Source organism: Aplidium turbinatum, chromosome 12 (assembly GCF_918807975.1).
Source record: "Aplidium turbinatum chromosome 12, kaAplTurb1.1, whole genome shotgun sequence".
Taxonomy (NCBI): Eukaryota; Metazoa; Chordata; class Ascidiacea; order Aplousobranchia; family Polyclinidae; genus Aplidium; species Aplidium turbinatum.
The window spans coordinates 6,073,721-6,089,804 of NC_137483.1; the positions used below are offsets into that span (position 1 = coordinate 6,073,721).

The 16,084-nt window shown below is 37.4% G+C and overlaps 1 protein-coding gene across 6 annotated transcripts in view; it reads right to left on the minus strand.

Annotated features, from left to right (window-relative positions):
- The window catches only part of LOC145781078 (uncharacterized), a 446,514-nt gene extending 434,552 nt beyond the window's left edge, over positions 1 to 11,962 (minus strand). For 2 of the 6 annotated variants that reach the window (XM_082592832.1, XM_082592826.1), the window contains exons 1-6: positions 11,726 to 11,956; positions 10,268 to 10,346; positions 7,778 to 7,935; positions 5,716 to 5,804; positions 2,978 to 3,105; positions 490 to 595 (exon numbers count right to left, since the gene is read on the minus strand). In XM_082592832.1, coding sequence (XP_082448958.1) covers positions 490 to 595; positions 2,978 to 3,105; positions 5,716 to 5,804; positions 7,778 to 7,935; positions 10,268 to 10,313 — 527 coding nt within the window. In that variant the 5' untranslated portion in view covers positions 10,314 to 10,346; positions 11,726 to 11,956. Of the gene's footprint in view, positions 1 to 489; positions 596 to 2,977; positions 3,106 to 5,715; positions 5,805 to 7,777; positions 7,936 to 10,267; positions 10,347 to 10,936; positions 11,243 to 11,519; positions 11,677 to 11,725 lie in introns of those variants that run through there. The other 4 variants (XM_082592829.1, XM_082592827.1, XM_082592828.1 and 1 more) reach the window with 4 other exon arrangements.
- Positions 11,963 to 16,084: the final 4,122 nt, after the last annotated feature.

Sequence of the window (16,084 nt, forward strand, 5' to 3'; positions counted from 1 at the left end):
TCAATATAACATTCTTTACACCTCGCTACAAGTTTGCTTTCAACAACAAAAGCTTAAACTGCTTTGAAGCCAACTTCTGGAGAGACGAGATTAATAAAAAATGTGGAGCAACAAACTGGTCCACACACAATCGACTAGATTAGAAAAAAAAGGGAAAGCCTTCGCTCAGCAGTGGGCTATCAGAGGCTGAAAATGAAATGCTGATGATACAGCCAGCTTCACTACTCCTACATAACTTATAAAAAGTACAATATTTTGTAAATCAGAAAAGTAACCTTTTTAGTGTGGCAGAGAGCCTAAACCAAAAGCAGACCTATAGTCTATCTATCGCATTCCCTTGATCTAAAATCCCTAGTAACTAATGAATGCTGTCATATTGAGTTTTATTACAAAATTAAACAAAAGATAAAAATACGAAATACATGAAAAATTTTATGCCATCAAAACAAGGAATAATTTACACAAGAACTTCAACAAAGGATTACATACTTGATAAAAACGATGCTTCCAATGATCAACGCAATGAAGACGACAAGACCGACGCCAATCCCAATTAGGGAAATGAGTGATAGGCCAAACATTACACCACAAGCATCTGCAGCACAAAGAAAAATGTATTAGTTTGTTTATGAATCACAACCGTCCACTTTTACCATCAGTGTGTCCGCCCCGTTAGCGCAGTGGTTACGCGCCGGCTCAAGATCACGCGTCGCTGGTTCGACTCTCGGGGTGTGCGCTTGAGCAACGCATTTCAGGACTGCTCTCCATTCAGCGGCACCAAGTAAATGGAATTATTCCCCAGTAACAACACTTCAACAATCGGAAACTCCACTCTGCCAATCTCGGTAACCGGCCCTGCGCCAAGAGCCTCTACAAGTATTCGAAACTACCGAGAATAACCTATCAAGGCTTTGTCAGTCCGAGGATAAAGATTCAAAATCAACCAACCATTTGGGTGGATGTAGTTGCTGAAGGAATGAGGCTGGAGAAGCATGTAATATGATTTATTTAGTGCAGAGGTCACCAACCTTTTTTACATGCGGGCCACTTTAACACTGAGGAGAGCTGTGGAGGGTCGTACTAATAAAATTTTAGGTAGGTTGACTTTTATGCTAGAAAAGAACGCATTTCGTACCCAGTATCCAGCGTTACATGTTGTTAATATTTATCTTAGAATAACGCAGCAATAAAATTAGTCGAACAATGCTACTGCCAGGCCAATAGGCTATGCTCCTTTAACAACGCTTTCGATTTCTACTATGCCTAATAAACGAGACTACTTGTTTTGCGCACTTGCAACGAGGCGAGTGGTTTCATCAGAATATTCATCGCCAAGCAAGAGTGGTGTTGTCACTTCGCTTCACAAAAGATATCTTGCAATTAACAGTTTTAGTAAACAAGGAAATGTTTGGCACATCGCAATGCAGGCAATAATAGTGACTTGCAAACATATCAGTGAAAAATAGGCTCCAATAACAGGGAGAAAGAAACCAGGCACCATGAAACAAACGCTTGTGGAAATCACCGAAAAAAACGTTTCTATCGATAACTGATGAACAGTGTTTCCTCTAAAAAAGCAATGAATTGATTTTTCATCTTTCTTGTGAGAGTCTCTAAAACCTCTTTCTTTGATTATTATTATTATAGACAACTGTCACTTGCGGTGCTTATTAATGGTTGATTAACAGCATTTTGCAGTACTAATTAAGCTAAATATTTGCGTATTACAACCAGAAAATGTTTTTAAATTCATATGTAATATTTTGCCAATTTATTATAAATTGAGTTGGCACACCGACCTATTTTGCCAACAAAAACTTGCATAAATGGAACACTGCTCGTGAAACACAATAACAGTGAAACCGGCACTAGTGTTTACAGGACATTTATAAACTTAAACTAAGCAACCGTATGCTCACAGACAAATTCGAAAACAGACGTTTTAATCAACCACTAGGACAGTGTGGCTATCGCATTGGAATAACTTTAAGCGACCCCCACCTAGAACTACAATCTGATTGGTCGGTCGGTGGAATCGTATGCAAAGCGAAAATATGCTTCCCGGGAAGTATTTTTTGCTTTCATGCTCATTAACTTCTCAAGAAAAGTATTTTTGGTTGTAGGCTCCTTGTACGTTGATACCTTTTGCGGGCCGCACATAAAAGCGTGGCGGGCCGCATGTGGCCAGCGGGCCGCCAGTTGGTGACCCCTGATTTAGTGTAAAAAGTCCAGTTTTAGCATGTCGGTGGAGGACTTCTGACAAAACGCCGATATCACCAGCAAATCCAATTGCTGCATAATTAATCTCTTTAAAAATAGTTTTTAACCTCGATATGCTTAAAAATCTCAATACATTATTTGACCAATCTGTTTGTTTTTGTTGTTTGATTGATTAAATGTTTAAACCCTGCTGGCCACTCTACTCTCGTTAGTGTCGAAGATCAAGTCCAATAAGAACCTCTTCTTCTTATCTCTGATGCTTTGTATAAAGTATGAAACTGTTTATTTAATCAACAGAAATGATACAAGAAGTAGCATCAAAACATAAAACAACGTAGCCTACAGTTAATAGTTGGCCGCATAGCTGAATGGCTGGAGCACTTGTACTGCCCACGAAACAGCGTTTGTCCAACAACGCTAAAGAGCACGCACTGTTTTGTTCTTGACAGGACACTTAAAACTAGCTTGAAAGTGGATGCAAAGATTGACTTATTTGCCTTTCCTTACCCAATTACCCATAATCCAAATCTTCGACCACCGGGATTTAGGTTGGATAAGATAAAAAACAGTGTCAATCTACACTGATTGACCACGGTAGACTAAACAATGTGACGCTTAAGTTCTTTCTACTTTTTTGCTTTTGGGTTTTGTGGATTTGACGAGTTTCAATCGTCCCCCATGATGATCTTCTTTGTACATGAGCAACAGAAAATTGTGGTAGTGTACAAAGATGATCAAATATCAAGTTTCTTCTTACCAACAAAGTTACATGGATTCGATGCAGAACCAGGAATACCAAGCACAATACTGTCACTTCCATTGATATTGACAGATAGACTCGATACAAAACTCTGTGGTGAGACAACTCCACTGTCGGGTACGTTACTAAATAGAAGTAATGGAAAAACTTGAAAGTTTAGCAATTCAACATAGTTGTCAGTGAGATAGCCAAACCGCCAAACGGCCGATCTAAGTAGATCACTGCAACTAATCAACAAAAAGGCGCTCGTAAGGCGGTTGAACTTGTTAAAAATTTTGCTTCCATGTGAAAAATACCTTTTTATATAAAGCCCATAGGCCTAAATGTAGTTAGCGCCAGGAAGAACATCAAAAACTGTTTTTTAGTCCTCAGCAGCCATTGGTTGCGGAATATTTTTGCGTGAAATACGAAAAAAGTTTGCAGGAGTGCGGTTTGGAGGTTGAAATATAGGAAATTTGTGTTGGAAAGGAACTGAAATGTGGAAAGAACAAAGAAACAGGAAAGTGGATGGGTATTTTACCTCCTCTCTTTCTCCGACAGTAAAGCCGAAATTGAAACACCTAGCCTATACTGTCGTATCTTCTGGTCTTCTTATATATTTTTCTTTATTCACATCGTTTGGATCAGCTTTATCTGTCCCTTCTTAGGTAAAGTGCCGGAAGCAAATTTTCCATTATAAAACCTATTTCTAATTACAATTAATGTTTTACTATGTCAATTTTGTTAGCCTGACCGATTTGATTGCGACTTTAACAGTGTTGCCATTTTTTTTATAAATTTGAAGCTCAATTGCGACTAAAATCTATAGCCTAGTCGTCATAAGTTTTGTTGGTTGGTTTGAATCTTCATCCTCGGACTGACAAAGCTTGTGATAAGTTATTCCTAACAGTTTCGCATACTTGTAAATGCTTTGAACCACTGACGCAGGCCTGGTCACTGACGCATTCCCAGTTACAGCGACTGGCTGAGTGAAGTTTTCGATGGTAGGCAAAGTGCTGTTGCTGTGGTTTATCTACCCACTAGGTGTCGCTGAATGGAAAGCAGTTCTGAAATGCGTTGCTCAAGCGGACGCCCCGAGAGCCGAACCAGCGCCGCTTTATCTTGAGGTATCTTTTTGCACAAAGTCGGGCGTTTTACCACTGAGCTAACAGTTGGAACAAACAGACCAAATTAGAAAGTTTGTATAAGAAAAGTTATCAAAAACGAAAAATTAACAAATTAGCAAAATGGGTAAATCGCAATGCCAAAACAATGCTTTCAGGCTGATACAGCAAATCAAACTTGATGGAAAAGATATTACGAGGGGAAGGTGTATAAAGAGAGTAGAGATGAAAAGTTGCATTTTTGTCCGAAAAAAAAAAACTCATAAAAAACACAAAAAGAAATGTTATGGTTGAGGAAAATGTATGCGATCATACCTCGATGGCTAATTTAGTGAAGAGGCCTGTGGAAAAGGTTACTTGAAAAGAAATGATGGAACCAACGGAGAAAATGAATGCATGAAGTGGATAGTAGCCTACATCAAATGTGAGTGCAAAAATGAAAAAAGCAAGTGGAGAACTCGGGGTTGAAGTAATGTTACAACTTTGCAAAAAGCTGTTGATTGGGAATGCCACAAGAGTGAAAGCAAAGCATCGTTGTGCCCTTTTTCAAGGAAACGGGGATGTGAAAAGTTGCAGTGCATATAAAGGAGTGAAACTGTTTTAAGTCACGAATTGAATTGTGAAATGAGTAGTAGAGGAGAGGTTGATAAAGGTTGTTGCATTGGATTCATGCTGTAAAGAGGTACAATAAACGCACTGTTCGTTTTGAAATAGCTGCTAGAAAAAGACCAAAAAAACAATAAAAATTTACAGTGTAGGCTACAAGTACTTCGTAGACTTAGAAAAATGATAGAATGGGCAATGAAAAAAAGAGATATATCGGAGGTATTGGTGAAAGCTGATACATGTCGATACATGACTATGAGGGTGTAAAAACAAAGTTAGATCAGACTGTTATTCAGACGATTTTTTTGTAAAAGTTGGGGTGCACCAAGGTACTGGTGTAAGCTGTGATGTCGATACATGACTAATTGACTATGAGGGTGTAAGAGCAAAGTTGGATCAGACTGTTATTCAGACGATTTTTTTGTAAAAGTTGGGGTGCACCAAGGTACTGTCACCTCTAATATTGGCTTTTGTTGATGTCGTTACTAAAGGAAGATGCGATAGCATGAGATAGAAAAAAGTGATGAAAACAATCACTGTAAGGAAGGATTCAACAAATCCAACTAGTGGAGACAAAACCTAATTTAGATAATGATGATTGCAATCTGTTTATTAGCAAGCCATGGGTAGCCTACTTTTAAGCCTGGCAGGATTGATATAAAAAATTCCAAGCGATAGCGGTATGATATGAAGCGCAGTCCGTTCTTAATAAAGTAGTAGACCAATGTTTAAAATCCAGCCCGATCAGTGACTTACCGTAGCCAAAATGAATAGATGTTTACAAAATCAGATCAGACTAGTCATTTGAATACCTGATAATTGCTCATTTATTACATTTATAGAGATTAAAAATCTCAAACCATTGTCGAAGATTAATATGCATGAAAAATTAAATAAGCCAATTAGTCAATAAAAAGCTTGGTAAACCCATTTAGCGATTAACCATATTTATTAGTACAAACTCATCCAAAACACGTTAGTGAAGATGCTGATCTCAAAAATAAAAAGAACATTCTGTATGGATACCTTATATTATATGCATATGGGAATAACCCTGTAGGGGTTATAACCATTGGAGCATTTCCAGTAAGAACGGTAACTGAAGCAATGATGGTCTGAAACATATAACAGCATTGTTTACAAATTTAAAAAAAACGTGCATGCATACTGCTGCATAGGCCTGATGAGAGACATTTATTTTAGAAATGTCAATAAAATGTTAGATAATTAATTGAAGGTAAATGCCGGCTCTTGCAGAAAGACACTGTGTTATCTTATATTGATGCCACATAAAAGGATTGAACTTAAACCGAAGTCAAGACACCCATTCCGCTCAACTTCTGATCAACGAAGCTGATAGACAAGACATCTGCGGCTAATCGGGAGACCATAAATGGAATTCTGAATGAAAGTCAAGAACCACCAGTCCACCAGACTCCATTCGTTCATCTCCAACGCCGACACACGCTCCATCGGTCCGACACTACAAAGACAAGCGTGAGTGTGCGCACCTCACCTCAACCGTCTTAGTGCGAGCGTCGGACTTTTCAGTTTAACAATGCACCAATGGGGAATGGCCTCTTCTTCCTCTTGTACATGTGGTGCCGAGTGCTTCAAGACACCTTACGGATTGAAAGGTCGGCGTGTTCTGGATGATGAAACTGAAGACTGGTGCTCTCTAGTAGCCTTTCAGTATAGCCCGGGAACATCGTAAATCTGAGGTGGTGAAAGGTTAAAGACAAAGTCCAGTGGTTCCCAACCTTTTTAGGGTTGCAGCACCCTCAGAAGAGAAAAATATTTTGTGGCAACCAGTGGCACTGTCAGACCAACGATCTTTTACTTCGAATGCGCATTGCAGATGGTTGTTTGCAGAAAACCCGAAGACATAGTTAGCTCACAAAATTCCCTACCAAGCCTTAACCGTATCATACCAAAGACTTTAAAAAATAGGTTTAATAGCTTCTCTGCTAAACTTTCAGCTTTAATGCATTGTGGAGAAAAGGAGGCAAGTTTGCTTGTTGTGGTCTTGGAAAAGACAATTACTAGTAAAAACGTCAGAAATCAACATAATAATAGTAACACGGCAATTTTACTTGGAGATTGAATGCCACTTTGAAACAACCATTTGATCCCTTTCCTTGCACAGCATTCATCTCAGAGATGTACAAGAGCTGAAGTTTTGGAGTATTTAGCTCAGTGGTTCAGTGGTGCCGAGTAGTGGTTACGCGCCCGGCTCAAGATCACGCGGCGCTGGTTCGACTCTCGGGGTGTGCGCTTGAGCAACGCATTTCAGGACTGCTCTCCATTCAGTGGCACCTAGTGAATGGAATAATTTCTCGGCAACAACACTTCAACAATCGGAAAACTTCACTCTGCCAATCTCGGTAACCGGCCCTGCGTCAAGAGCCTCTACAAGTATGCGAAACTACCAGGAATAACCTATCAAGGCTTTGTCAGTCCGAGGATAAAGATTCGAAACCAACCAACCATTTAGGAGACAGGGTTACGGTTTTCGGCCGAAGTCGGAGTGGAGATAGAATCTGATTTTTTGCCAGTTTATATTTTTAGCGTACAAATATTTGCACTGTAGCCTATATGGCGCAGTTGTTATTTTTGTGAACTTCAATGGTTTTATTTTTCAAGCAGCAGTTTTTTCATTTAAAAATAGTTATGCTTTTCTTTTCATGGCAGGGTATAGGGAAAGTAAAAGTGTTATACTTAAGCTTGAAATGGCCCGTTTCGGTGAGTCCGATCCCTATTTCGTGATTTTTTCAATTTTTTTTTTAATTCTCGGGTAACGGTAGCCTAATTATCATTGCCGTTTTAGGGTTAGGGGTTAGAGGTTAGGGTTAGGGGTTAGAGGTTAGGAACTCACCGAATCGGACTCACCGAACCGGACTCACCGAATAGTAACAGACCCACTTAAGCTAGTAGGCTATAAAAAAAATCTGAATTGTGGTTTAGTCATAAATCAAGAACGAACACCTCCACAGCATGGTGCTTTAATACCATTTGTAAATTGTGGTTTATGTTTTTCGTTAGGAGTCGGATAAGAGTTAGGTGTCAATATTCTCAAAATATTACTCACATTTCTACCATCAGGATCCCAAACCCAATTGAAAGACCACGGGAGTCCAGCAGAAGGAACAATGTTGGAGGTGAAAAGACCCCTTGATTCTATACAATTGAAATCGCATGTTCCCAGAGAAGAAAATGTTTGTGACTTTGTACATTGAAAGCAGGCTCCTGAATAAAGAAAAAAGTCAATGAACGTTTTTGAACATGATGAATCTCAAACTAACATTTTCCATACAGTCATTAAACTTAAGGCTGATATTATGCTGCTTAATCACTATATAACATAATTGCTGGAGTATAATTGATTCAATGTCTACAGATGAACGTTGAATCAATGTAAATATGACGGATTTTGCTGTTTAGGTATTGCAATTTTCATCAAAGAAACGACAAAACACATCGGAACCAAGTGCAAAAACTAACACCTTAAATTTTTAAACCTTTTCAAACTTTTGGAAGCTATAATTCTGAAATTTGGTACCCATCATTACTGGGCAATTTAAACTAAAGATTTGTTTTAAAATTTTAATGTTTTAGATGAAAAACCTGTTCTCTTTTGTCTTCGTTAGGCGAAATGTCGAGATATCCTAGCTGTGTCGAGTTAGCGGCAAGGCGGTTATGTAAGAATTATAAAAAAAAATTAGGAGTTCTGTTTAGCTCAAGAAAAAAGTGTCGAGTTAGGCAAAACGTTCAGTTAGCCGGTGTCGAGTTCGGCCGATTCCACTGTACTTCTGCTCACTGCATTTTGTAAATCTTGCAGAAATAAATATATCGGTTTGAGACCTTGCAATAAATTTATAATAATTAGATATATTGACTAAAAAGCAGAGCTATGGAGTCGGAATCGTGGAGTCGAAAGGGTTTTGGCATGTCCAGACTCGGAATCATTAAAAAAAAAGCTGACTCCGACTCCGGCTTAAGACAAAACGATAAACAATAAAAATTTAAATAAAAATCGCCATCTGCAACACAAGAATTTCAAATTGGACTTTGTCATACATTTAATTTGAACATTGAATTTCCAGGCAATGTATCTTTTGATCCGTAATTGGGCTTCTCTCTTGCACCAGCTTGACTGGGCGTGTAGCTGTTCTCTAATACGATAAATTCCCTACCCCATTTTTTGCATATTAATTGATAGTGACTGCATCTTTTGTGGATCACGTTATAGGACAATTTTGAGTCACTTTTGTGCGAGGATGGCTTGCCGTCCCCAGAACCCTTCCCTAACATTTGTCACTTCACTTTAATTATGTATGACCTAACTACCTTCATAATTTGCATAAAAATTGTCATTATTACTGCTCGCAGACTAATTTGTTTCTTGGCAACATAACATTTTAGTCATTTTGTAAAGTGAACTACTGTAAATTTTACTGTACATGCCGTCGATAAAGTTGTACTTCAGGGGGGTTCAATACCCGAAATCGCGATCTACAACCAGGGGCTCCGAGAGAGGGGGAAGTCGGGCAACTTTTCCCCCAGCATAAAATTGTAAACAAAAAACGAGTAGTATTGTTGACAAAGTGTTGGGCGGGCTCGCCCCCAGCTGCTAGGATAATCACATAAGACACAAAATGCTTTCCCCGCTTTCTCCCAGTAGAAATCTGTTTAAAGAGGCCCAGAAACGTGGCAATGAAGTTATTCTTCCCAAAGCCCGAGGTCCAATATCAACACTCAGAAGGTCCGCATTCAAGAGACAAAACTTGTCTTGACAAGATCTTACTGAAGATGCTATATTAGCGAAATCGATTTGTGATTGCAAAAATGAGGCTGGTAAACTGTTTGTAGCGTTGAGTCACAGGACTGATCTAATTTGAGAAGAACCAAAACGCTCGATCTATACAAAATGATATAATCTCTAATTTATTAGCAATGAAAAAAAATGACTGTTTAGTGTTCACGTCCACTGCGAGTATGTCTGCTACTCTTTAAATTTTCATATGAATATTTAGTCAAAAAAATGCTAAATCAGATAAAGGAATCAAAACTGCCGATCGAAGTAATTCCAAATCATAACGCTGCAACTGGCCACATACTCAAAATAATGAAACAAGATTACCGCAGTTCTGCGGGGAAAAACTCGAAACTGGAAACGTTGATGCCAATCAACATGACTAGCCTACATGTAACATGAGTACGCTTACAGTGCAACATATTCGTGGGCTGCATGCCGGCGCCCGGCAGTCTATCAATTATAAATAACGTGAATGTGACGTGAAAAAACATCGCAAATGAGATATAAACCGTACGCTATTTAGAAATCAAATCGATTCGGTATTCTGGATTTCCCTTCCCTGTTCATGCTTCACAACAACAACAAAAAACATAGCTTACTCAAGCCCAGTTACGCACAATAAAATAGAGTGAATGCAAAACATTGCAAAAAATAATAACATCATATATAGTTACTACTTTCTAAAAACTCTACAGCCTGTTTCAACTCAAAAAAGAGGATCATCAGAAGGTCCTTATTCAAATAGAATAATAATGTGCTTACCAAAAATCAAGCAAAATACACTCCAGGACAAATGTACATCACTCATTGTAGGTTGACGCTAAATTCTCTTTTAGAAATTCTGAAACCAACAACGGATTAGTTTAAGAAAGAAAATACCAATAAATGCAATAGTTAGAGGTGACGAGTTAGCTCAGAGTGGTCCAAACCCTAGCTCGCGGGGTTTGTGCAGCCCCTGAATAAATTTTGTATGCAATATTTCCCCTAATATGTCATAGACCTACAACGTCTAAGTGCTGGTCAATTACGACAAAGCAACAATAGCTTTTTTATATTTTGCGACCACACAGACCTACGTTGACGTCTTTGCTACAAGCACAGACTCCAAAAGTGAGTTGTATGATAGCATTTTTGGATTGTTGAAGAAATCTTTAGCCATGTGCAACGTTCAAAAAAAAATAGTGTCGCAATATGTCGAAAGAAAACAGAGAGTTCAATTCGAATGTGGCAGTGGGAGAAGTATTATTTCTTCAAAGCAATGGCAAATCACAGAGTCTGGGTGCTTTTCATCAATATCAGTGTTCACGAAATTATTGCCCCTATTTGTCCCCGTATTGTAACATAGATTGTGACACAATCGTGACGTCATCAGTTCGATGCACTGTCACGCTTGAGCGACAATCTCTCATTATTTTTTTCTTTTTTACTAACTCGTGTTTTGGCTACTTCGCGAAAACGTTGTTCGGTCTTTTTTATGATGTGCGAATCTATCGGACTCCAATCATCACAAACGAACCCGCCTCAATTGAACCTGCCTCATAAGCAAGAAGAAGAAGAATTGAACCTGTCTCTTGTTGACAATATATAATCTTCACTCAACACATGTGGAACTTGAGTCAAAAGTTAGGAAGAAGACAGGTTGGGCAGCAGTTAATACATAGCTGCTACCAGGAAGAAAGAAAACTCATTTACGTAGGAGTTTAGTTTAAAGCAGCATTACAACACCTAAGCACCTAACTGTCCTAACAAGAAAAAAATACAATCAAAATTACAGAACTTTTGGAGAAGCGGTTTTTGAAAATCATTTTAATTGACTCAAACCAGCAGAAACACACCAAAATGCGTTGATTAGAACAGAAAACTCCCTTTGCAGCCCTTCATGCTCTCATTCTTGGACCAACCTGAGTTAGCTTATCTGACATTGTTGTGCGACATGGCAATTTAATAATTTAAGACAATTTTTTTTTAAATATAAAAATTAAATACTAATCCAATAGTATTCGAAAAACAATACCTAATTTGGATCATTCTGTTACACTGAAGGCTACAAAGTCATACAGCGCACAGAGAAAAGGCTATTCATGGATAGAGATTTACTAAAGTTTCTTTTACAGTAGGACCTCTAGGTTTTGAAACCGGTAGTGAGAAAATGCCAACGCTTGCTATGCCCCGATTCTAAAAAAATTGATAATGTTATAGCTTATTTAATAGTATACTCACTACTACACCTCGTATTGCTGGATAAATCAAACAAGGATAGGCTAGCTTGAATGACAAATCCGAAAATGGCCGATATGACACTCAAAGGCGAAAATTCACTTAGCCTACATACCACTAAGCCCACTTACATGCAACTTTTCTTATTACTAGCCTATTAATGACTAAAAACACTTTTATACTTTAAGAAAGTTGCAGTTTTACAATAATTGTCATCAAAGTTAAGACCTGTCAAGTGACTGCACTGAATGACAGTTTTGGTTCTCCTACCATCTTAACTGTGCCTTCTATTACGTAATAGACTAATAAAACTTTTCTGTTTCTGTGAACCAACCCAGCAAAGTGTAAAACTTGAAGCGATTGACTGTCTCGGATCATTAGTATAGTCCTGTTACTCAATGCAACAAACAGTGTACTAGCCTTATTTTTTAATCATAGATCGATTTCGCTATCAAAGCATTTTCAGTATGATCATGTCAAGAGCTAAAATAATAATAAAATTCTTCCAAGGTTTCAAGTTTAGGTATTGTGGCGTAACAATTGCATGTTGCGCCACCATGGAAACAAATTATATACCGGTCATCTAAGACTATAAGTAATAAATCAAACAAGATTCTATTTGAATTATAACCTAACGTACGGGTATAGGCCTACTGTTGCATTCACTCTATAATGCGACATTATGAAAGCAAAACAAGGACATAGGTCAATGACCTGGAGTACCCTGAACGAACTTACATTCCGAGAAATTGGCATTTATTGTTTGCTTTCTTTGTCTATTACTGCATAATAGTCTCCAGTGCAGAGGCGCACAGCTGTTCAAGTTAATTTTATTGCATCACAATGCACATTTGTTACATTAACATCCTTTCCACACAATCGTACTCGTGCTTTGAGAGTCAGTCAGCCAGTAATATTTTTTGCTTCGTTGAGGTCATAGACTCCTTAAGTAACTTACTTAAGGAGTCTATGGTTGAGGTACATCTGATATCAGACACTCGAGCAAAACGCATGTAGCAGTAAAATATTTTCTGCACTCTCCAGTAATATGAAAAATATGTCTCTGAAGAAAAACATCAGGGGACTCGCTGATTGGAAGTTTTGTAGACCTCATTATTCGGCAGCACTTACTTATACGAGCAAGCTTTTTCGCGGATGAACCATGTCAAATCCCCTGTGGGATCACTAATTTCTGACAGCCATAAGGAAAACTCGCTTCCCATTGCTATGTCGTGCATCTCACCGAATATTGCCAAACTTGTTGGAGAAAAACATTGCCAAAGCTCACATTGAAATGTAGACGTGTAGTAAAATCTTTGTTGACTTCACTATATCTTGGTAACCTGTGTCTATATTGTTCTTATAATTTTAAAAAAGATAATACGCATTTTTAAGATTAAAATTTTGATGCGAGGGCTTTAACTAGAAATTATAAGACAGGCGTTTCTAAGATTACGAATTAGCAGTAAACACTCTAGTGGCCGGCGCAATCATTCGTAAACCGCATGTGGCCCTTTGGCCAAAAAGATTGGACAATGGACACTCCGCTCTAGACAATCCTATCCAAGATCACGTTTTCTTCATTCGCCCTGACAGCTCAGTTGGTTATTAGCGCGTGACTTCATGAACGAAGAAGCTTTAAGATCGAACGGCGCTGGTTCGACTCTAGGGGTGTGTGCTTGAGCAACCCATTCTGAAGACCACTCTCCATTCAGCGGCATCAAGTGGATGGAATAATTCCACGACAACAAGACTTCAACAATGGAACTTTCACTCTGTCAATTTCGGTAACTATCCTTCGCCAAGAGCCTTTACAAGTCTTTGAAATTACCAGGACGAGGATAAAGATTCAAAACCAACCAAGATACCAAAATCTTCAAGAAATATTGGACAATGTTAATTGAATCGTTGAAAAATATAACATGAAAATTAATGTAGAAATGATTAAATCAATGATGATATCAAAATCATCAAACACACCAGTACTTCAAATTATAATATTAATAATGAAAATATACAAAAGTGAAATTTTCAATAACTGAAGATGGAGCATGGTGAGTGTGACCATGAAATTCTAAGGCAAGTGGAAATTGCAGGAACTACATTTCGAAATTTTTTTTTTTAAGTTAAACAAAATTCAAATTTAGCAATTCGTGAAAGGATATCATATCATTTTTTTTCGTGATTAACGCGTCCAGGACGAAAAAGGTACTACTAGCTACAATAGTACCAGTACGTCAATGAACAGGAAATATGTCAAAACTTTGAAAAGTTTATAAAAAATTATAACGTGAATAAATGTTAGCTATATCAAGTAAACCCTTTTATACAATTCTCACACTTTCACAATGTAAAAAAAGTGGAAAAAAACGAATCAATGCCTTCGAACTCTGGACATGTAGACTATAGGCGAATGTCAAAAATTTCATGGAAACAAAAAATCACTAACGATGATGTATTATCCAAATTTAATTCAAACAAAATTCTCTTAAAAATGGTTAAAAGAAGAAAATTGAAATATTTCAAACACACAAAACGGCAAAACTCTCTACAAAAATCATTAATTGAAGCATAAGTACAGTAAAACAAAGGCAGATCAATGATTTAGAAGACAAAAAACATCTCTAAATGGATTAATCTAAAGTATGAAAATGTGGGACGACAAGCCTAATGATCGTGAACAATATCGCATTGGCTCCAACTCTCCAAACGAGGAAGAAGCATAATGATGATGATGATTTTAGTGACAGAAAAAGTAACAAAACAGTGTTGCCAGACCTTGCCACATGAGTTTTACCACGGCTGCTTTGTAAGTTCGCCAAAAGAAACTTCACTTCATCAGCTTTTGTTTACGGCTTCAAGAGTAGGCCTATTCCCGTTAAGGGTAGGGTGATTTTGAAAAAGCGTTCCACCACATTTCACATTAAAAAACGAACAATATTTTTACATCTGTAAGACTGCAATGTAGGTTGTAAGCAAAATAGTAGAACAGAATATTTGAATATTTCTTGCTTCTCCAGAGGACAATTCAAGTTTAACAAAATAGCAAGACAAAATTAGAAGAGGATAATTATACGGTAAACTTGATTAAAAGATATTGTTTTAATTTTTTTTTAATTTTGCAGTTATAAAAGTGGAACGCAAACACCATATGGAACCCCGTAATGATGCCGGGTGATTATTTTGATATCACTAGTTAAATAAAACTAAGTTAATTGAATTTAAATTCAATTCATCGACTTTCTTTTACAATAACATACGGAAGGTGATGCAAGCGCAAGATAAAGCGATTATGATACATTAAAGGGCAAATAAAATTTCACAGGCAGCAAATCAACCGTTTTTACATGTCTGCAGACGTTGAATCAATGTAAAAAACGATTGATTTGCAGTCTGGGTTGTTTCAACGCAAAGTTCAAAAAATGACTCATTGCGTTGGCGGAGTACCAATTGCACAAAATAGATGACGTAACAAATACAAGGAAAGTCTAATGATAATTAAGATTGCCTGCTATTGGTCAGATCGGTTTACAAAAGTTCAAAAATCATTTTTTTCAACCTAATTAACTTTTCAACCCACGGGTTAGTCAACCGTCATTTCCGAGCTGTGGTTGTGAAACATGAAATAAAAGATTCAAAGTTGCTGATAGTGCTGATGAAATCTGCTAAATCACTTACAATAAAATACCTTGTCACAAGTACAGTATTACAGTAAGTACAATAGTACAGATCCTTCGTCAAAAGCCTCTACAAGTAAGCGAAACTACCAGGAAAGACCTTGTCAATCAAAGGCATTGTCAGCCCGAAGATAAAGACTCAAAACCCAAACCAACCACCCACCCAAAAAGTACTAGCTTATGTTTGTTGCAACAAAAAAATATTGCAGTTATGAAAAATCAACAAACAAGATTTGAAAACTTTCTCGCTTTAGATCAGATACAACAAAAACCATAAGCTCTCATGGTTAAAAGACGATATACCTCCTTTACCCAAATTTTATCTTGTTACCAAAAAAAACGTTTTGCTATTACAACGTTTAAATGGCATTGTATCGATTAAATGACGTTTCATAAATATTTGGCTACATTCAATAGCTATATTTTTATACAAACTCTTCATTTTAAATGTTAAAATATTTGCCCTCCACCAGTTGCTTTTCCTCCCATGAAAATTTCTTTCTAGCCAGATTACCATGAGCATAATATATGAACTGGATTATATTTTTAGATTATATTAACAAGGTTATATTGACAAAGCGTTTGGTTTATTTTTTTATTTCATTAAATCTCCCCTTGCATTGAAGGAAGCTATAGACGTGTGGGATCATCGTTGGTATTGTCATTGTCGTCAAGTAATTGTCAA